Source organism: Salvelinus namaycush, chromosome 1 (assembly GCF_016432855.1).
Source record: "Salvelinus namaycush isolate Seneca chromosome 1, SaNama_1.0, whole genome shotgun sequence".
NCBI lineage: Eukaryota > Metazoa > Chordata > Actinopteri > Salmoniformes > Salmonidae > Salvelinus > Salvelinus namaycush.
In genome coordinates, this window is record NC_052307.1 from 1,988,363 (window position 1) to 2,012,720 (window position 24,358).

Here is a 24,358-nt window from a genome sequence, read left to right on the forward strand (position 1 = left end):
CCTGCTATCTGCTACCTGTTACCTGCTATCTGCTACCTATTACCTGCTATCTGCTTCAATAGAGAAAGAAATAGAGGACTTTACATCACAGTATAATGCTGAGAACAGAGAACATGTCAAATATATTCAATCTCTTAATGACATTCAATATTCAACCTACTTTGTTTAAAAATAGTTGGACATTTACAGTCATTTCTATGTGAATAATTTATATTTTGATCACACTTCAGTTCATACCGTTGATGTTCTCCTTACAATGAACAAACCGTCTTCCCTTTAGATTAAAAGTCATATATTTAGTCATAGAAGTATCCCTCTCTCTCTCTGTCCTAGATGGACGTGGGGCCGGTAACCAGGGGTCGGTAACGGTAACCAGGGGACAAAACAAAAAGAGGAGTTATGTTTCACATGAGGTCATCGTGATGAGATAATGGCACACAGTCATCCAGGACCAAACAGAGTATTATTAGCTTCTCCACTTCATCATCATCACTTTTATTCACCAAGTACATTTACCCATACCCAGAATCGATTCTGTGAAATGGTGCTGCCAGCAATAGACAAATATATGGACAGAATACAGAGGAATTTCCACAAAGTCAACATAGGCATACAATATCATTTATCATTTACTGTAGTTATATTATATAACTACAGTAAACACAAAGCATCCAACTCGAGCCTGTAGAATAGAACAGAAGAGAACAGAAGAAAATAGAAGAGAACAGAGGAGAACAGAGGAGAACAGAGGAGAACAGAGGAGAACAGAATAGAACAGAAGAGAACAGAATAGAACAGAAGAGAACAGAACATAATAGAATAGAACAGAAGAGAACAGAAGAGAACAGAAGAGAATAGAATAGAACAGAAGAGAATAGAAGAGAACAGAATAGAACAGAAGAGAATAGAAGAGAATAGAATAGAACAGAAGAGAACAGAATAGAAGAGAACAGAACAGAAGAGAATATAAGAGAACAGAAGAGATCAGAAAAGAACAGAAAAGAACAGAATAGAACAGAAGAGAACAGAATAGAAGAGAACAGAATAGAAGAGAACAGAATAGAACAGAATAGAAGAGAACAGAATAGAACAGAACAGAAGAGAACAGAATAGAAGAGAACAGAATAGAAGAGAACAGAAGAGAACAGAATAGAAGAGAACAGAATAGAACAGAAGAGAACAGAAGAGAACAGAATAGAACAGAACAGAACAGAACAGAACAGAACAGAAGAGAACAGAAGAGAACAGAAGAGAACAGACCAGAAGAGAAGAGAACAGAAGAGAACAGAAGAGAACAGAGGAGAACAGAAGAGAATAGACCAGAACAGAAGAGAACAGAAGAGAACAGAAGAGAACAGAAGAGAACAGAAGAGAACAGAAGAGAACAGAATAGAAGAGAACAGAAGAGAACAGAATAGAACAGAAGAGAACAGAACAGAATAGAACAGAAGAGAACAGAATAGAAGAGAACAGAAGAGAACAAAAGAGAATATAACAGAATAGAACAAAAGAGAACAAAAGAGAATAAAAGAGAACAGAATAGAACAGAACAGAACAGAATAGAACAAAAGAGAATAGAACAAAAGAGAATAGAACAGAATAGAACAGAATAGAATAGAACAGAAGAGAACAGAATAGAAGAGAACAGAACAGAAGAGAACAGAATAGAACAGAATAGAACAGAACAGAATAGAACAGAACAGAACAGAATAGAACAGAATAGAAGAGAACAGAAGAGAACAGAATAGAACAGAACAGAACAGAACAGAACAGAAGAGAACAGAAGAGGACAGAAGATAATAGAATAGAAGAGAATAGAACAGAAGAGAACAGAAGAGAACAGAATAGAACAAAAGAGAATAGAACAGAACAGAAGAGAACAGAAGAGAACAGAATGGAACAGAATAGAACAGAAGAGAATAGAACAGAAGAGAACAGAAGAGAACAGAATAGAACAGAATAGAACAGAAGAGAACAGAATAGAACAAAAGAGAATAGAACAGAACAGAACAGAATAGAACAGAATAGAACAGAAGAGAACAGAAGAGAATAGAACAGAAGAGAATAGAACAGAAGAGAATAGCTTTAATTTCCCCAGAGGAAACTTAGTTTGTGGCATTTTGGATTAGATAGTAAACACATAACAGCACAATTGACACATGACAGATACAGCTCAACAAATGCATTATACAAGAAAAACACAAAGTCACTAGAATTTTAAGTGTTTCCTTTGGAGTTGATGTACATCAGCACAGGTATATTCAGAGACCATATGTTTTACAGTCTATGATTCAGAGTACAGAAATACAAAAGGTGTTAAAATGACTTCACTGTATTCATTACTTTCACACGAACCTTTATTCTACTACAGAACGTCAGTGTTTTCTGGTCTGCTGCCTTAGGTGATGTCAACCTCATGTATTGAATGGAAACAAGTGACAACAAGCAGCTCATCAAGTAGATGAAGTTAGTCGTTGTAAACACTCACAGCTTTCTTTTCCTGGTGCAGTTTGTGTTTATGATGCCCTTAGGTACGCTTAGCTAGGCCTATGTCCTCTGGTTCTGGGTAGTAGGCTTAGCTAGGCCTATGTCCTCTGGTTCTGAGTAGTAGGCTTAGCTAGGCCTATGTCCTCTGGTTCTGAGTAGTACGCTTAGCTAGGCCTATGTCCTCTGGTTCTGAGTAGTACGCTTAGCTAGGCCTATGTCCTCCGGTTCTGGGTTGTAGGCTTCACTAGGCCTATGTCCTCCGGTTCTGGGTTGTAGGCTTCACTAGGCCTATGTTCTCCGGTTCTGGGTAGTAGGCTTAGCTAGGCCTATGTCCTCTGGTTCTGGGTTGTAGGCTTCGCTAGGCCTATGTCCTCTGGTTCTGAGTAGTACACTTAGCTAGGCCTATGTTCTCTGGTTCTGAGTAGTAGACTTCGCTAGGCCTATGTCCTCTGGTTCTGGGTTGAAGGCTTAGCTAGGCCTATGTCCTCCGGTTCTGAGTAGTAGGCTTTTGTGTCAATTAATTTACCATATGGAATGGGATCACTTTTGAGAGGTGTAATCTGTCAACATTCATACATTTAGATGGGAATTGAGTTGAATGAAATGTTAAAAACATTCTGCCGCTGACAATGGAGGGAATGGCTAGAAGGTATCCAGCTTTTGTCAAATTAACGTCAGATTTGACTTTTCGTAGCAGGTTGGGATAACTTACAAGGCAGTTTAGGAGAATTAATGTAGCAGGTTAGGAGAATTAGGTTAAGGTTAGGAAAAGGGTTAGCTAAAATGCAACTCAAATTAATTAAAAAAACTTTTGACGTTAATTTGACAAAAGCTGGACCCCTTCTAGCCATGACCTGCAATGGAACGCGAAACAGTTTCCCCGCTCTGACGTAAGCACGTAGACCTATTTGCTTGTTCTTTTACGGAATTAAAACTTTTACGTTGCACAAAAAAACAAAACCCCTAAATGTATTTATGTCGAGAAAAAAAAAAGACAACAATACGTAGCCTACGTAGTAGGCCCGGGGGTTGTGTGAAACGACTAGGGCAGTGTATGTAGGACAGGGTCCAGGCTAAATAGCCTAATGAATAACAACATGTATTTATAGATTACAGAACGTGTAACCTATTAACAGACCCCTTTTGGATGGTTTCCAACACTTGGCGATGTGGGATCCGTCGGTTCTCTGCGGTTGTTAAAGTGTATTTCCTAGGTCGTCAGTAGACCCTGCCCTCCGTATATCACTGTATTGACGTGTTGTTAGCAAATGGGAGCAGAAGGGCCGATCCTTCGCCTGAAGAGGTCATTTTGACTACAGGGCTGATCCTTCGCCTGGAGAGGTCATTCTGATTACAGTTGCCACTTCTTGCCAAAAACTTCAGGGTTTATAGACTCGATCACTGCGACTACATTTATAAACATTATTCTGTTTGCTTCAATCGAGACACGGATCCCGATGTTCAATCAGCATTCAGGAATACTTCCACATCTAACATTGAAAGGAGATACTTTGTGAACGGTTTGATATTTCGGTCTGATCTGACTAGCGAAGCATGGTTGATAACACCAGTTTAGCAACTAAATCTGCTTTGGTAAGCATCACATTTTGTTCCTTCGCTAACCACGTTTAAATGATTTTTGATTGGTTGTTGTTAATAGAGTATGTAGATGTTTGAATCACATTTACAGTAAAGTAACTTTTTTTTACACAACATTTAATTTTAAAATCTTCAATAGATTTGACACGAACGTTTCGGATGCGTTATAGAGAAATAGTACCAGTGGTTGAATGTAAATGTTTATTTTGTCACAGTACACACAAGCCTATTATAGCGTCATCAGCATTATACAGCACAACACGTTACTTTGTTACCCACGTTCATTTACGAAATACAGTAGTTTACATTGTAGTATATTTATGTGGCACTTTTAACACGTTAGAAACCACGTTTTAGGATATATCGACTCCAGCGGCCAAATCAGCATAATACGCATGGCCATGCTGTTGTTCCACTTTATTACAAAGTTATTTCTTAACAGTTTATGACTTACAATAGTTTTCATTTTGAGTGGTTATTCTTACTCCTACGCCCTCCACAGCAAGCAGCGTTCTCCTCGGCCTGCAACCTCCCCCTGCTCGTCTCCTCTGCCTCGACACACAGCCACTTACCCGGTTCACACTCACAGTCCCACCAGCCCAACGGCGGAGGCATGAAGCTAGAGGCGGTCATGGAAAACCTCCAAAGACAGCAGGCTGCCCGCCTGGCGCTACAAGAGAAGCTCCGTCAGGCCGAGAAAGAGAAAGACCTCCGCTCCATGGTCGAGTCCCAGATCCACCAACAAGCCCTGGCCTTCCGCCACTACCAGGCAGCGGTCCGGGGCGCTTTCGCTGCGGGAATAGCGAACTCTTCTCTCGGGTTGGCGAGCTCCGCTGAACGGGAACTGGCTCTCCCTCACAGTCTTGACGCTCACAGGCACACGGCCAAAGCCGACTACTCCGATATGGACGATGATCCAGAGGGCATGGACCGAGGTATGGATGATTACGACCGGGATCTGGATGGAGATGACATGGACAACGAGGGAATTGTGGACGATGAGGAAGACATGGAGGGGTCTCTAAGCCACTACCAGCCCCGCCACCCCATGCACCCCGGGGCGGGAGACTCGCCAAAAGACACCCTTGTACATCTCATGTCCAGAAGCCCTCCGTCTTTCGCTGCGCCCCGGCAGTCAGAGACCCCGGGCGGGAAGGCACCACAGTCTCAGCAACACGAATGGACTTACGACGAGCAATTCAAACAGGTAAAGCTGACTAATAAGTAATACCTTTGATATGAAACTTTTACTCAACTGACTGTACAAACCCTGTTGATAACAACCCAACCTCCTTACTAAATCAGCCTAGAATGAAGCTTTTACTAAATCCAAAACACAATTGAAACTTATGTTTGACTATACAGACGTAAAATCTTAATTTCCACAGGAAATGCAAACATTGTATTTGAGTTTTAGAAAAGCTTCAAAAGTTTGTAATTTCCACTTTGAAATTTCAGACTTGATTTTCCCTAACGAAAAAATGTATGAACCCTTACAAAAATGTCCATGAGCTATAATCCACATAGGGATTCACTTTTTTTTTTCTTGCTGCAGGATTATTTTCCTTCTGTAGCAAACTGGCTCAAATTAAGATCCTACATCTGTAGAGTCTCTAGAGGATTAGAGGTTTTACAGAGTAATAATATATATCCACCTCCCTCTCAGATAAATAAGTAGTACTGCTAGGTTTTACACAGTAATAATATATATCCACCTCACTCTCAGATAAATCAGTAGTACTGCTAGGTTTTACACAGTAATAATATATATCCTCCTCACTCTCAGATAAATAAGTAGTACGGCTAGGTTTTACACAGTAATAATATATATCCTCCTCCCTCTCAGATAAATCAGTAGTACTGCTAGGTTTTACACAGTAATAATATATATCCTCCTCACGCTCAGATAAATCAGTAGTACTGCTAGGTTTTACACACTCTAATGTAACAAATTACAAACATTTTAATAAATAAATAACAAATCATTCAATAGATATGAGATCTGTATGTGAAACATGTACATTTGACATTTTAGTTATTTAGCAGATGGTCTTATCTAACTGGGCGGCAGCGTAACCTAGTGGTTAGAGCGTTGGACTAGTAACCGAAAGGTTGCAAGATCAAATCCCAGAGCTGACAAGGTACAACATCTGTTGTTCTGCCCCTGAACAAGGCAGATAACACACTCATTGAAAATAAGTTTTTTTTCTTAACTGACTTGCCTAGTTAAATAAAGATAAAATAAATGTAAAAAAAGAGTGATTAACAGTAAGTGCATTAATTTAAGATAGCTAGGTGAGCCAGCCACGTATCACAGTCAAATTTACAGAATACAAACATTCCATTTCAGCTAAACAATGGATATATAGTATTTAGCAAAAAAACACAACATTTTCATACACAAAAATCTATCAATAAAATAATCTGAGAACAGTAATATTGTACACACTCATGAATGTACCCATAAGCCATCATGTCTGATGAAAAAAACCTCTCTGTATGACACGGTGTAGCGCCCTGCTCTACTCTCGATGGTGTGAATGACACAGTGTAGCGCCCTGCTCTACTCTCTGTGGTGTGAATGACACGGTGTAACGCCCTGCTCTACTCTCGGTGGTGTGAATGACACGGTGTAGCTCCCTGCTCTACTCTCGGTGGTGTGAATGACACGGTGAGCGCCCTGCTCTACTCTCGGTGGTGTGAATGACACGGTGTATTCCCCTGCTCTACTCTCTGTGGTGTGAATGACACGGTGTAGCGCCCTGCTCTACTCTCTGTGGTGTGAATGACACGGTGAGCGCCCTGCTCTACTCTCGGTGGTGTGAATGACACGGTGAGCGCCCTGCTCTACTCTCGGTGGTGTGAATGACACGGTGTATTCCCCTGCTCTACTCTCGGTGGTGTGAATGACACGGTGTAGCTCCCTGCTCTACTCTCGGTGGTGTGAATGACACGGTGTAGCGCCCTGCTCTACTCTCTGTGGTGTGAATGACACGGTGAGCGCCCTGCTCTACTCTCGGTGGTGTGAATGACATGGTGTAGCGCCCTGCTCTACTCTCGGTGGTGTGAATGACACGGTGGTGTGAATGACACGGTGTAGCTCCCTGCTCTACTCTCGGTGGTGTGAATGACACGGTGTTGTGAATGACACGGTGTAGCTCCCTGCTCTACTCTCGGTGGTGTGAATGACACGGTGTAGCTCCCTGCTCTACTCTCGGTGGTGTGAATGACACGGTGTAGCTCCCTGCTCTACTCTCGGTGGTGTGAATGACACGGTGTTGTGAATGACACGGTGTAGCTCCCTGCTCTACTCTCGGTGGTGTGAATGACACGGTGTAGCTCCCTGCTCTACTCTCGGTGGTGTGAATGACACGGTGTAGCTCCCTGCTCTACTCTCGGTGGTGTGAATGACACAGTGTAGCGCCCTGCTCTACTCTCTGTGGTGTGAATGACACGGTGTAGCGCCCTGCTGTGGTCCCGTGATGTATGTCTGACACCATTTGACTTCACACGCAGGTTTCAGATGTAGGCCTCCGTGAGACAGAATATCTTTTGTATTATTTCAATGCATATTTCACTATTTTTTGGACACAATAAGAAATAAGTAGTTTCTGAAATGACCCTAATGACTCACTGTCTTACCATTATACTGAAGCCTATTAAAAAAGAAGTGATATCCATCCGCCAGAATCCATGTAAGAGACAGGCCAAATAACGAACACAGATCTATTTTTATGAGTGAATGTGGATGTGGACTGTGGAAGAGGAGACAGATTAAAGTAGGAATTTTAAGAGTTGAGACAATTGAGACATGGATTGTGTATGTGTGCCTTAGAACAGGGTATGGTAGTAGGTGCCAGGTGCACCGGTTTGAGTCAAGAACTGCAACGCTGCTGGGTTTTTCACGCTCAACAGGTTCCTGTGTGTATCAAGAATGGTCCACCACCCAAAGGACATCCAGACAACTTTGGGAAACATTGGAGTCAACACGGGCCAGCATCCCTGTCGAACGCTTTAGAGACCTTGTAGAGTCCGTGCCCCCCGACGAATTGAGGCTGTTCTGAGGGGGAAAAAGGGGGTGACACTCAATATTTGTAAGGTGTTCTTAATGTTTTGTCATACTATATTTTTTCTCCATGCTACAATTCAGGTTTTTTTAATGTACTGTATCTTATGATGTTCACGGGACAGTTATGTATCATACCATAGAAATCTGAAAATCTGAGTTTTTGGAAATACTTTAATTGCAATTTACAACTAGTACATGTTGGACTGATCAGTAACACTAGTGTATATAGTATTGATCAGTAACACTAGTGTATATAGTATTGATCAGTAACACTAGTGTATATTGTATTGATCAGTAACACTAGTGTATATAGTATTGATCAGTAACACTAGTGTATATAGTATTGATCAGTAACACTAGTGTATATTGTATTGATCAGTAACACTAGTGTATATAGTATTGATCAGTAACACTAGTGTATATTGTATTGATCATTAACACTAGTGTATATAGTATTGATCAGTAACACTAGTGTATGTGGTATTGATCAGTAACACTAGTGTATGTGGTATTGATCAGTAACACTAGTGTATGTGGTATTGATCAGTAACACTAGTGTATGTAGTATTGATCAGTAACACTAGTGTATATAGTATTGATCAGTAACACTAGTGTATGTGGTATTGATCAGTAACACTAGTGTATGTGGTATTGATCAGTAACACTAGTGTATGTGGTATTGATCAGTAACACTAGTGTATATGGTATTGATCAGTAACACTAGTGTATATAGTATTGATCAGTAACACTAGTGTATATAGTATTGATCAGTAACACTAGTGTATATAGTATTGATCAGTAACACTAGTGTATGTAGTATTGATCAGTAACACTAGTGTATGTGGTATTGATCAGTAACACTAGTGTATATTGTATTGATCAGTAACACTAGTGTATATAGTATTGATCAGTAACACTAGTGTATGTGGTATTGATCAGTAACACTAGTGTATATGGTATTGATCAGTAACACTAGTGTATGTAGTATTGATCAGTAACACTAGTGTATATTGTATTGATCAGTAACACTAGTGTATATAGTATTGATCAGTAACACTAGTGTATGTGGTATTGATCAGTAACACTAGTGTATGTGGTATTGATCAGTAACACTAGTGTATGTGGTATTGATCAGTAACACTAGTGTATGTAGTATTGATCAGTAACACTAGTGTATATAGTATTGATCAGTAACACTAGTGTATGTGGTATTGATCAGTAACACTAGTGTATGTGGTATTGATCAGTAACACTAGTGTATATTGTATTGATCAGTAACACTAGTGTATGTGGTATTGATCAGTAACACTAGTGTATATTGTATTGATCAGTAACACTAGTGTATATAGTATTGATCAGTAACACTAGTGTATGTAGTATTGATCAGTAACACTAGTGTATGTAGTATTGATCAGTAACACTAGTGTATATAGTATTGATCAGTAACACTAGTGTATGTGGTATTGATCAGTAACACTAGTGTATATAGTATTGATCAGTAACACTAGTGTATATAGTATTGATCAGTAACACTAGTGTATATGGTATTGATCAGTAACACTAGTGTATGTGGTATTGATCATCAGTGACACTAGTGTATGTGGTATTGATCAGTAACACTAGTGTATGTAGTATTGATCAGTAACACTGTGTATATAGTATTGATCAGTGACACTAGTGTATGTGGTATTGATCAGTAACACTAGTGTATGTGGTATTGATCAGTAACACTAGTGTATGTGGTATTGATCATCAGTGACACTAGTGTATGTGGTATTGATCAGTAACACTAGTGTATGTAGTATTGATCAGTAACACTGTGTATATAGTATTGATCAGTGACACTAGTGTATGTGGTATTGATCAGTAACACTAGTGTATGTGGTATTGATCAGTAACTCTAGTGTATATAGTATTGATCAGTAACTCTAGTGTATATAGTATTGATCAGCAACACTAGTGTATATAGTATTGATCAGTAACACTAGTGTATGTGGTATTGATCAGTAACACTAGTGTATATTGTATTGATCAGTAACACTAGTGTATATAGTATTGATCAGTAACACTAGTGTATGTGGTATTGATCAGTAACACTAGTGTATATTGTATTGATCAGTAACACTAGTGTATATAGTATTGATCAGTAACACTAGTGTATGTGGTATTGATCAGTAACACTAGTGTATGTGGTATTGATCAGTAACACTAGTGTATATAGTATTGATCAGTAACACTAGTGTATATTGTATTGATCAGTAACACTAGTGTATGTGGTATTGATCAGTAACACTAGTGTATGTGGTATTGATCAGTAACACTAGTGTATATAGTATTGATCAGTAACACTAGTGTATATTGTATTGATCAGTAACACTAGTGTATATAGTATTGATCAGTAACACTAGTGTATGTGGTATTGATCAGTAACACTAGTGTATGTGGTATTGATCAGTAACACTAGTGTATGTGGTATTGATCAGTAACACTAGTGTATGTAGTATTGATCAGTAACACTAGTGTATATAGTATTGATCAGTAACACTAGTGTATGTGGTATTGATCAGTAACACTAGTGTATGTGGTATTGATCAGTAACACTAGTGTATGTGGTATTGATCAGTAACACTAGTGTATATTGTATTGATCAGTAACACTAGTGTATGTGGTATTGATCAGTAACACTAGTGTATATTGTATTGATCAGTAACACTAGTGTATATAGTATTGATCAGTAACACTAGTGTATGTAGTATTGATCAGTAACACTAGTGTATGTAGTATTGATCAGTAACACTAGTGTATATAGTATTGATCAGTAACACTAGTGTATGTGGTATTGATCAGTAACACTAGTGTATATAGTATTGATCAGTAACACTAGTGTATATGGTATTGATCAGTAACACTAGTGTATGTGGTATTGATCATCAGTGACACTAGTGTATGTGGTATTGATCAGTAACACTAGTGTATGTAGTATTGATCAGTAACACTGTGTATATAGTATTGATCAGTGACACTAGTGTATGTGGTATTGATCAGTAACACTAGTGTATGTGGTATTGATCAGTAACACTAGTGTATGTGGTATTGATCATCAGTGACACTAGTGTATGTGGTATTGATCAGTAACACTAGTGTATGTAGTATTGATCAGTAACACTGTGTATATAGTATTGATCAGTGACACTAGGATATGTGGTATTGATCAGTAACACTAGTGTATGTGGTATTGATCAGTAACACTAGTGTATGTGGTATTGATCAGTAACTCTAGTGTATATAGTATTGATCAGTAACTCTAGTGTATATAGTATTGATCAGCAACACTAGTGTATATAGTATTGATCAGTAACACTAGTGTATGTGGTATTGATCAGTAACACTAGTGTATATTGTATTGATCAGTAACACTAGTGTATATAGTATTGATCAGTAACACTAGTGTATGTGGTATTGATCAGTAACACGAGTGTATATTGTATTGATCAGTAACACTAGTGTATATAGTATTGATCAGTAACACTAGTGTATGTAGTATTGATCAGTAACACTAGTGTATGTAGTATTGATCAGTGACACTAGTGTATGTAGTATTGATCAGTGACACTAGTGTATGTAGTATTGATCAGTACCACTAGTGTATATGGTATTGATCAGTAACACTAGTGTATATAGTATTGATCAGTAACACTAGTGTATGTAGTATTGATCAGTAACACTAGTGTATGTAGTATTGATCAGTAACACTAGTGTATATAGTATTGATCAGTAACACTAGTGTATGTAGTATTGATCAGTAACACTAGTGTATGTAGTATTGATCAGTAACACTAGTGTATGTAGTATTGATCAGTAACACTAGTGTATGTAGTATTGATCAGTAACACTAGTGTATGTAGTATTGATCAGTAACACTAGTTAGTGTATGTTTAGAAAACAGCAAACATACATTAGTCAGTGTGAGGCTTTGCTGAAAACTAGTCTGTACTGTCAAGGAAAAACAAATCTATTGTCAAGGAAAGACTAGTTTATTGTCAAGGAAAGACTAGTTTATTGTCAAGGAAAGACTAGTTTATTGTCAAGGAAAGACTAGTTTATTGTCAAGGAAAGACTAGTTTATTGTCAAGGAAAGACTAGTCTCTATTTGACTCCAGTTGAGAGCTATATTTTTCGTGATGTGCTGTTGTAGAGCCAGGTCATTTGTAGTCGGTCATGGCTACAAATGACAATAAAAGGATGCTTATGGTCGCTGAGCAGACGTGCTGGAGACAGACTGCTATGTGTGTTCAGAGTTGCAAAACAAATGGCACATTTAAATGCAACTAAAGGGAGGCAGCAACTAAAACCACATGTTTGTAAATGGGAACGAGATGTGGCGTTGGAGGTTCAATATAGAGACTGAGGTTACTAGAGAAGGAGGATACCGAGGCGTGTTGATATTTACTGTAACTACTAAATCACCGCGAGGTACACATCAGTCTGTTGACGGATGTAGCCAGACACTAAGATGCTGCTTCTGGCAATGCATTTCTGTGGACCAATGGAATAAATGGAATATCATAACAATGGTCCCCTATTAAATGTATTAATTCAAAGTCTTGAGAAAATTAAAATATATAACAATTCGTTATTGTCTGTCTCTCAATAGAGTAGGACTGTAAAACAGAGTAGTAAATAGAGTAGGACTGTAAAACAGAGTAGTAAATAGAGTAGGACTGTAAAACAGAGTAGAAAATAGAGTAGGACTGTAAAACAGAGTAGTAAATAGAGTAGGACTGTAAAACAGAGTAGTAAATAGAGTAGGACTGTAAAACAGAGTAGTAAATAGAGTAGGACTGTAAAACAGAGTAGTAAATAGAGTAGGACTGTAAAACAGAGTAGTAAATAGAGTAGGACTGTAAAACAGAGTAGTAAATAGAGTAGGACTGTAAAACAGAGTAGTAAATAGAGTAGGACTGTAAAACAGAGTAGTAAATAGAGTAGGACTGTAAAACAGAGTAGTAAATAGAGTAGGACTGCAAAACAGAGTAGAAAATAGAGTAGGACTGTAAAACAGAGTAGTAAATAGAGTAGGACTGTAAAACAGAGTAGTAAATAGAATAGGACTGTAAAACAGAGTAGTAAATAGAGTAGGACTGTAAAACAGAGTAGTAAATAGAGTAGGACTGTAAAACAGAGTAGAAAATAGAGTAGGACTGTAAAACAGAGTAGTAAATAGAGTAGGACTGTAAAACAGAGTAGTAAATAGAGTAGGACTGTAAAACAGAGTAGTAAATAGAGTAGGACTGTAAAACAGAGTAGTAAATAGAGTAGGACTGTAAAACAGAGTAGAAAATAGAGTAGGACTGTAAAACAGAGTAGAAAATAGAGTAGGACTGTAAAACAGAGTAGAAAATAGAGTAGGACTGTAAAACAGAGTAGAAAATAGAGTAGGACTGCAAAACAGAGTAGAAAATAGAGTAGGACTGTAAAACAGAGTAGTAAATAGAGTAGGACTGCAAAACAGAGTAGTAAATAGAGTAGGACTGTAAAACAGAGTAGTAAATAGAGTAGGACTGTAAAACAGAGTAGAAAATAGAGTAGGACTGTAAAACAGAGTAGTAAATAGAGTAGGACTGTAAAACAGAGTAGTAAATAGAGTAGGACTGTAAAACAGAGTAGTAAATAGAGTAGGACTGTAAAACAGAGTAGTAAATAGAGTAGGACTGTAAAACAGAGTAGTAAATAGAGTAGGACTGTAAAACAGAGTAGTAAATAGAGTAGGACTGTAAAACAGAGTAGTAAATAGAGTAGGACTGTAAAACAGAGTAGTAAATAGAGTAGGACTGTAAAACAGAGTAGTAAATAGAGTAGGACTGTAAAACAGAGTAGTAAATAGAGTAGGACTGTAAAACAGAGTAGTAAATAGAGTAGGACTGTAAAACAGATAGAGTAGGACTGTAAAACAGAGTAGTAAATAGAGTAGGACTGTAAAACAGAGTAGTAAATAGAGTAGGACTGTAAAACAGAGTAGTAAATAGAGTAGGACTGTAAAACAGAGTAGTAAATAGAGTAGGACTGTAAAACAGAGTAGTAAATAGAGTAGGACTGTAAAACAGAGTAGTAAATAGAGTAGGACTGTAAAACAGAGTAGTAAATAGAGTAGGACTGTAAAACAGAGTAGTAAATAGAGTAGGACTGTAAAACAGAGTAGTAAATAGAGTAGGACTGTAAAACAGAGTAGTAAATAGAGTAGGACTGTAAAACAGAGTAGTAAATAGAGTAGGACTGTAAAACAGAGTAGTAAATAGAGTAGGACTGTAAAACAGAGTAGTAAATAGAGTAGGACTGTAAAACAGAGTAGTAAATAGAGTAGGACTGTAAAACAGAGTAGTAAATAGAGTAGGACTGTAAAACAGAGTAGTAAATAGAGTAGGACTGTAAAACAGAGTAGTAAATAGAGTAGGACTGTAAAACAGAGTAGTAAATAGAGTAGGACTGTAAAACAGAGTGGTAAATAGAGTAGGACTGTAAAACAGAGTAGAAAATAGAGTAGGACTGTAAAACAGAGTAGAAAATAGAGTAGGACTGTAAAACAGAGTAGAAAATAGAGTAGGACTGTAAAACAGAGTAGAAAATAGAGTAGGACTGTAAAACAGAGTAGAAAATAGAGTAGGACTGTAAAACAGAGTAGAAAATAGAGTAGGACTGTAAAACAGAGTAGTAAATAGAGTAGGACTGTAAAACAGAGTAGTAAATAGAGTAGGACTGTAAAACAGAGTAGTAAATAGAGTAGGACTGTAAAACAGAGTAGTAAATAGAGTAGGACTGTAAAACAGAGTAGTAAATAGAGTAGGACTGTAAAACAGAGTAGTAAATAGAGTAGGACTGTAAAACAGAGTAGTAAATAGAGTAGGACTGTAAAACAGAGTAGTAAATAGAGTAGGACTGTAAAACAGAGTAGTAAATAGAGTAGGACTGTAAAACAGAGTAGTAAATAGAGTAGGACTGTAAAACAGAGTAGTAAATAGAGTAGGACTGTAAAACAGAGTAGTAAATAGAGTAGGACTGTAAAACAGAGTAGTAAATAGAGTAGGACTGTAAAACAGAGTAGTAAATAGAGTAGGACTGTAAAACAGAGTAGAAATAGAGTAGGACTGTAAAACAGAGTAGTAAATAGAGTAGGACTGTAAAACAGAGTAGTAAATAGAGTAGGACTGTAAAACAGAGTAGAACATAGAGTAGGACTGTAAAACAGAGTAGAACATAGAGTAGGACTGTAAAACAGAGTAGTAAATAGAGTAGGACTGTAAAACAGAGTAGAACATAGAGTAGGACTGTAAAACAGAGTAGTAAATAGAGTAGGACTGTAAAACAGAGTAGTAAATAGAGTAGGACTGTAAAACAGAGTAGTAAATAGAGTAGGACTGTAAAACAGAGTAGTAAATAGAGTAGGACTGTAAAACAGAGTAGTAAATAGAGTAGGACTGTAAAACAGAGTAGTAAATAGAGTAGGACTGTAAAACAGAGTAGAACATAGAGTAGGACTGTAAAACAGAGTAGTAAATAGAGTAGGACTGTAAAACAGAGTAGTAAATAGAGTAGGACTGTAAAACAGAGTAGTAAATAGAGTAGGACTGTAAAACAGAGTGGTAAATAGAGTAGGACTGTAAAACAGAGTAGAAAATAGAGTAGGACTGTAAAACAGAGTAGAAAATAGAGTAGGACTGTAAAACAGAGTAGTAAATAGAGTAGGACTGTAAAACAGAGTAGTAAATAGAGTAGGACTGTAAAACAGAGTAGTAAATAGAGTAGGACTGTAAAACAGAGTAGTAAATAGAGTAGGACTGTAAAACAGAGTAGTAAATAGAGTAGGACTGTAAAACAGAGTAGTAAATAGAGTAGGACTGTAAAACAGAGTGGTAAATAGAGTAGGACTGTAAAACAGAGTAGAAATAGAGTAGGACTGTAAAACAGAGTAGAAAATAGAGTAGGACTGTAAAACAGAGTAGTAAATAGAGTAGGACTGTAAAACAGAGTAGAACATAGAGTAGGACTGTAAAACAGAGTAGAACATAGAGTAGGACTGTAAAACAGAGTAGAACATAGAGTAGGACTGTAAAACAGAGTAGAACATAGAGTAGGACTGTAAAACAGAGTAGAACATAGAGTAGGACTGTAAAACAGAGTAGTAAATAGAGTAGGACTGTAAAACAGAGTAGTAAATAGAGTAGGACTGTAAAACAGAGTAGTAAATAGAGTAGGACTGTAAAACAGAGTAGTAAATAGAGTAGGACTGTAAAACAGAGTAGTAAATAGAGTAGGACTGTAAAACAGAGTGGTAAATAGAGTAGGACTGTAAAACAGAGTAGAAAATAGAGTAGGACTGTAAAACAGAGTAGAAAATAGAGTAGGACTGTAAAACAGAGTAGAAAATAGAGTAGGACTGTAAAACAGAGTAGAAAATAGAGTAGGACTGTAAAACAGAGTAGTAAATAGAGTAGGACTGTAAAACAGAGTAGTAAATAGAGTAGGACTGTAAAACAGAGTAGTAAATAGAGTAGGACTGTAAAACAGAGTAGTAAATAGAGTAGGACTGTAAAACAGAGTAGTAAATAGAGTAGGACTGTAAAACAGAGTAGTAAATAGAGTAGGACTGTAAAACAGAGTAGTAAATAGAGTAGGACTGTAAAACAGAGTAGTAAATAGAGTAGGACTGTAAAACAGAGTAGAACATAGAGTAGGACTGTAAAACAGAGTAGAACATAGAGTAGGACTGTAAAACAGAGTAGTAAATAGAGTAGGACTGTAAAACAGAGTAGAACATAGAGTAGGACTGTAAAACAGAGTAGTAAATAGAGTAGGACTGTAAAACAGAGTAGTAAATAGAGTAGGACTGTAAAACAGAGTAGTAAATAGAGTAGGACTGTAAAACAGAGTAGTAAATAGAGTAGGACTGTAAAACAGAGTAGAACATAGAGTAGGACTGTAAAACAGAGTAGTAAATAGAGTAGGACTGTAAAACAGAGTAGTAAATAGAGTAGGACTGTAAAACAGAGTAGTAAATAGAGTAGGACTGTAAAACAGAGTGGTAAATAGAGTAGGACTGTAAAACAGAGTAGAAAATAGAGTAGGACTGTAAAACAGAGTAGTAAATAGAGTAGGACTGTAAAACAGAGTAGTAAATAGAGTAGGACTGTAAAACAGAGTAGTAAATAGAGTAGGACTGTAAAACAGAGTAGTAAATAGAGTAGGACTGTAAAACAGAGTAGTAAATAGAGTAGGACTGTAAAACAGAGTAGTAAATAGAGTAGGACTGTAAAACAGAGTAGTAAATAGCGTAGGACTGTAAAACAGAGTAGTAAATAGAGTAGGACTGTAAAACAGAGTAGTAAATAGAGTAGGACTGTAAAACAGAGTGGTAAATAGAGTAGGACTGTAAAACAGAGTGGTAAATAGAGTAGGACTGTAAAACAGAGTAGTAAATAGAGTAGGACTGTAAAACAGAGTAGAACATAGAGTAGGACTGTAAAACAGAGTAGTAAATAGAGTAGGACTGTAAAACAGAGTAGAACATAGAGTAGGACTGTAAAACAGAGTAGTAAATAGAGTAGGACTGTAAAACAGAGTAGTAAATAGAGTAGGACTGTAAAACAGAGTAGTAAATAGAGTAGGACTGTAAAACAGAGTAGAACATAGAGTAGGACTGTAAAACAGAGTAGTAAATAGAGTAGGACTGTAAAACAGAGTAGTAAATAGAGTAGGACTGTAAAACAGAGTAGTAAATAGAGTAGGACTGTAAAACAGAGTGGTAAATAGAGTAGGACTGTAAAACAGAGTAGAAAATAGAGTAGGACTGTAAAACAGAGTAGTAAATAGAGTAGGACTGTAAAACAGAGTAGTAAATAGAGTAGGACTGTAAAACAGAGTAGTAAATAGAGTAGGACTGTAAAACAGAGTAGTAAATAGAGTAGGACTGTAAAACAGAGTAGTAAATAGAGTAGGACTGTAAAACAGAGTAGTAAATAGAGTAGGACTGTAAAACAGAGTAGTAAATAGAGTAGGACTGTAAAACAGAGTAGTAAATAGAGTAGGACTGTAAAACAGAGTAGTAAATAGAGTAGGACTGTAAAACAGAGTGGTAAATAGAGTAGGACTGTAAAACAGAGTAGAAAATAGAGTAGGACTGTAAAACAGAGTAGAAAATAGAGTAGGACTGTAAAACAGAGTAGTAAATAGAGTAGGACTGTAAAACAGAGTAGTAAATAGAGTAGGACTGTAAAACAGAGTAGAAAAAAATAAAACATTGTACGTTTAAGATCGAGCTAAGAGAAGAGCGAGAGAAAAAACAACATTTTAAAATAAGATTGCGTATGTTTTTGGCAGGAGGACAGGAAATGCAGGAAAGTAGAGCAGGTGGCATTCCAGCTCACACACAAACATGCTAGGATCTCCCTCTCTGACTGGAGTGTGTGTCTGTGTGTGTGTGTGTGTGTGTGTGTGTGTGTGTGTGTGTGTGTGTGTGTGTGTGTGTGTGTGTCTCTGTGTGTGTGTGTGTGTGTGTGTGTCTCTGTGTGTGTGTCTCTGTGTGTGTGTCTCTGTGTGTGTGTGTGGAAGAGAGCGTGTATGTCGGCTCGCAGCCAACCCATTACAACACAGAAACATATCGAGGGCCCGGCACCTTTACACACACACACACAGACACAGACACAGACACAGACACAGACACAGACACAGACACAGACACAGAGACTGACTGACTGACTGACTGAAACAACAGAGTTAGGGAATATATCCAAATAGACTTTAATATTCAGACATGTTTTAACCATGTAGACTATTAGAGCCTGGTCATCACTATACTGTTAGAGCCTGGTCATCACTAGACTATTAGAGCCTGGTCATCACTAGACTATTAGAGCCTGGTCATCACTAGACTATTAGAGCCTGGTCATCACTAGACTATTAGAGCCTGGTCATCACTAGACTATTAGAGCCTGGTCATCACTAGACTATTAGAGCCTGGTCATCACTATACCATTAGAGCCTGGTCATCACTAGACTATTAGAGCCTGGTCATCACTAGACTATTAGAGCCTGGTCATCACTAGACTATTAGAGCCTGGTCATCACTAGACTATTAGAGCCTGGTCATCACTAGACTATTAGAGCCTGGTCATCACTATACTATTAGAGCCTGGTCATCACTATACTATTAGAGCCTGGTCATCACTAGACTATTAGAGCCTGGTCATCACTATACTATTAGAGCCTGGTCATCATTATACTATTAGAGCCTGGTCATCACTATACTATTAGAGCCTGGTCATCACTAGACTATTAGAGCCTGGTCATCACTAGACTATTAGAGCCTGGTCATCACTAGACTGTTAGAGCCTGGTCATCACTAGACTGTTAGAACCTGGTCATCACTAGACTATTAGAGCCTGGTCATCACTAGACTATTAGAGCCTGGTCATCACTATACCATTAGAGCCTGGTCATCACTATACCATTAGAGCCTGGTCATCACTATACCATTAGAGCCTGGTCATCACTAGACCATTAGAGCCTGGTCATCACTAGACTATTAGAGCCTGGTCATCACTAGACTATTAGAGCCTGGTCATCACTAGACTATTAGAGCCTGGTCATCACTAGACTATTAGAGCCTGGTCATCACTAGACTATTAGAGCCTGGTCATCACTAGACTATTAGAGCCTGGTCATCATTATACTATTAGAGCCTGGTCATCACTAGACTATTAGAGCCTGGTCATCACTAGACTATTAGAGCCTGGTCATCACTAGACTATTAGAGCCTGGTCATCACTAGACTATTAGAGCCTGGTCATCACTAGACTATTAGAGCCTGGTCATCACTAGACTATTAGAGCCTGGTCATCACTAGACTATTAGAGCCTGGTCATCACTAGACTATTAGAGCCTGGTCATCACTATACTATTAGAGCCTGGTCATCACTAGACTATTAGAGCCTGGTCATCACTATACTATTAGAGCCTGGTCATCACTATACTATTAGAGCCTGGTCATCACTATACCATTAGATCCTGGTCATCACTATACCATTAGATCCTGGTCATCACTATACCATTAGATCCTGGTCATCACTATACCATTAGATCCTGGTCATCACTATACCATTAGATCCTGGTCATCACTATACCATTAGATCCTGGTCATCACTATACCATTAGAGCCTGGTCATCACTATACTATTAGAGCCTGGTCATCACTAGACCATTAGAGCCTGGTCATCACTATACTATTAGAGCCTGGTCATCACTATACTGTTAGAGCCTGGTCATCACTATACTATTAGAGCCTGGTCATCACTATACTATTAGAGCCTGGTCATCACTAGACCATTAGAGCCTGGTCATCACTATACTGTTAGAGCCTGGTCATCACTATACTATTAGAGCCTGGTCATCACTAGACTATTAGAGCCTGGTCATCACTATACTATTAGAGCCTGGTCATCACTAGACTATTAGAGCCTGGTCATCACTAGACTATTAGAGCCTGGTCATCACTATACCATTAGAGCCTGGTCATCACTAGACTATTAGAGCCTGGTCATCACTATACTATTAGAGCCTGGTCATCATGCTTTTCAGTTAAAATTATTATATAAAATTCTCGCCACCAACAAAATGTTGAATATTTGGGGCATAAAATCATCGCAGCTCTGCAGATTTTGTTGTGAGGATACAGAATCAATAGACCATTTATTTTGGTATTGCCCTCCGGTAGCCTGTTTCTGGTCTCAGGTTCAGGAATGGCTGAAAATGCATAGCATTGATCTAAAATTGACCCTAGAAATAGTACTGTTAGGAGATCTGGAGAGACCGGGTCAGTCAATTACTAATATACTGCTGAGTGTTCAGATGTGGAATTGGAGACAAATGGGAGTGGAGTTGCTGTGCGGGAGATAGAAGGATGGTCAAAGATATATATTTTTTTTAAAGTCAAAATAAAACATAATAAAAAGTATGTTTGAATGACACTGAGGGACTGTGTTTTGACACTGAGGGACTGTGTTTTGACACTGAGGGACTGTGTTTTGACACTGAGGGACTGTGTTTTGACACTGAGGGACAGTGTTTTGACACTGAGGGACAGTGTTTTGACACTGAGGGACAGTGTTTTGACACTGAGGGACTGTGTTTTGACACGGAGGGACTGTGTTTTGACACTGAGGGACAGTGTTTTGACACTGAGGGACAGTGTTTTGACACTGAGGGACAGTGTTTTGACACGGAGGGACTGTGTTTTGACACGGAGGGACTGTGTTTTGACACTGAGGGACTGTGTTTTGACACTGAGGGACAGTGTTTTGACACTGAGGGACAGTGTTTTGACACTGAGGGACAGTGTTTTGACACGGAGGGACTGTGTTTTGACACGGAGGGACTGTGTTTTGACACGGAGGGACTGTGTTTTGACACTGAGGGACTGTGTTTTGACACTGAGGGACTGTGTTTTGACACTGAGGGACTGTGTTTTGACACGGAGGGACTGTGTTTTGACACGGAGGGACTGTGTTTTGACACGGAGGGACTGTGTTTTGACACGGAGGGACTGTGTTTTGACACGGAGGGACTGTGTTTTGACACTGAGGGACTGTGTTTTGACACTGAGGGACTGTGTTTTGACACTGAGGGACTGCTGATGCCGTGCAGGTGTTTGTACACATGCATATACACACACTCTCATTCAAATAAACACATACAAGAACAGACACGTACATGTAACAGTACCAGACATGCACACTAACATATACAGTAGGCATTGCTGTTATGATCTTAGTTGTCCTTGATGTCCTCTGTTAATTTTTTTTTTTTTGCATTGTTGTTTGCTGTTTTCTTCTGTCTTTTTCGTTTTTCTCTTTAGTTTTATCTCTTGGTTGTTGGCGCATTGGGGGGTTCTTGGGGGTGGGGAATGGTCTTGGGGGGGACTGTGGGAGGGGTCTCGAATGGTTGAGGGACAGCTATTGGGGAACTGTGGGGGGGATCTTGTTCGGGTTCACGTTTTTTGGCCTGGTGGTCGATCGGTCAACGTGCCCTTGAGCAGGGCATTGACCCTGGATGCTTCTGTGTGTCGCTCTGAATGTGAGTCTGTTGGATGACTGGTGTGGTGTAGTTGTTGAGCGGCTTCACTGCAACAATATTGTATGTTTCGGATATTCAATAAAACATTTTTTAGTTAAAAAAAAAATATATATAGAAATAAAATGCTTCATTTTGTGTCAGTCACAGTGGTTGTAGAATTGAACGGCTCTTTTCTGGATTTTGAAAACTAACCGGTATAGTCCTAATTCTGCTCTGCATTCCTTGTTTGGGATTTTACGTTGTACACAGAGGATGTTTTTTTGCAGAATTCCACACGCAGAGATTCAATTTGGTGTTTGTTCCATTTGGTGAATTCTTGGTTGGTGAACGAACCCCAGACCTCACAACCATAGAGGGCAATGTGTTCTATAGCCGATTCAAGTATTTTTTTTGCCAGATCCTAATTGATATGTCACATTTCATGTTCCTTTTTAAGGCTCTTCTTGCCTCGTCTCTTAGATAGTTCACAGCTTTTAAGGCAGTAAAACTTGGTGTTGATGTTTAGGCTGCGGTAGGTCTCGTTGTTTGTGTGCTCTAGGGCAACTGTCTCTCTCTTTCTCTGTGTACATCCTGACCTAGGCCTACACACAGGGAATAATGTTGTGGTGTCTGCTGAAGCCCAGGCTTCTCTCCTTCTCAGCAGCACTGGTCAAACTATGATAGGAACTCTTCTCTGCCTCCATCATTCAGGGAATGGAACACCAATAAAACACAGGCTTTATGAATGAGGCACAATGCGCTATTAAAACTACAAATGACCTCCCTCGCTCTGCTTTAATGAGAGAGAGAGAGAGAGAGAGAGAGAGAGAGAGAGAGAGAGAGAGAGAGAGAGAGAGAGAGAGAGAGAGAGAGAGAGAGAGAGAGAGAGAGAGAGAGAGAGAGAGAGAGAGAGAGAGAGAGAGAGAGAGAGAGAGAGAGAGAGAGAGAGAGAGAGAGAGAGAGAGACTTGTTTAAACACCTTCCCCTTGATGTGGGTGTTACATTTTAATCACACAAGCCTGGAATTTCTGCAGCTGCTTGCAAAAGGCTCTCTGTTTACAAGATCGCACTGGTCGACAAACACAGCCTGTCTATAGACTGGCCGGCTGCTTCTCTCTGACTCCTCTCTTCTCTTCACCCCTTAGGTTACTGTAAGTTAAAATAGGTGGTTTGGTTAAGTTAGGTACTCCGGTTACGTTAGGTACCGTAAAACTTAAATTAATAGCCTGGGCATTTATTTGCATAAATCACTGAACACAACAGGCGCTTATTAGAGACAGGCTTCTATTTGAGCCAGGTGTCTATTTTCTTAATACACTCAGGTTTGCTTATTTGCATAGTTAACAGTTTAATTCCAGCATTTTAATACATTTCTTAATTTACTGCACTAACGTGTTATCATTGGCACAGTGTGTAAAGTTTTCTTTTTCTTAGTATGCCTCTAGAAAAATAAATAAAAACACATTTTTCCTTGACAGAAAAATTATTATTCCCTTTGACTGTGCATTTTCGGCAGTTCTTATTTCCACCACTAGAGGGCAGATCTTATTTTCGCCACTTATTTGAAACATTTGAAACATATGTTTACATAATACATTTTGTATTGTAGATATGTAGTGGTGTAATGATGTTATATGATGTACTGTTTTATCTTTTGTTTTATATGTAATGTAACTGCCTTAATGTGTTTGTACCCCAGGAAGAGTAGCTGCTGCCTTGGCAGGAACTAATGGGGATCCATAATAAACCCCAGGAAGAGTAGCTGCTGCCTTGGCAGGAACTAACGGGGAACTATAATAGATGCAAACGCGTCCCTGTTAGTGAGCATTTCTCCTTTGCCAAGATAATCCATCCACCTGACAGGTGTGGCATTTCAAGAAGCTGATTAAACAGCGTGATCATTACACAGGTGCACCTTGTGCTCGGGACAATAAAAGGCCACTTCTAAAATGTGCAATTTTGTGACACAACACAATGCCACAGATGTCTCAAGTTTTGAGGGTGCGTGCAATTGGCATGTTGACTGCAGGATTGTCCACCAGAGCTTTTCCAGAGAATTTAATGTTAATTTCTCTACCGTAAGCCGCCTCCAACGTCGTTTTA

The 24,358-nt window shown here is 38.6% G+C and overlaps 1 protein-coding gene across 1 annotated transcript in view; it reads left to right on the forward strand.

Moving 5' to 3' along the window:
* The first annotated feature begins 3,738 nt into the window (after nt 1–3,738).
* The window catches only part of LOC120050059 (AT-rich interactive domain-containing protein 3A-like), a 123,568-nt gene continuing 102,948 nt past the window's right edge, over nt 3,739–24,358 (forward strand). The window contains exons 1-2 of the mRNA XM_038996686.1: nt 3,739–4,080; nt 4,589–5,293. Of these exons, the coding sequence (XP_038852614.1) occupies nt 4,042–4,080; nt 4,589–5,293 (744 nt within the window). The 5' untranslated portion in view covers nt 3,739–4,041. The remainder of the gene's footprint in view (nt 4,081–4,588; nt 5,294–24,358) is intronic.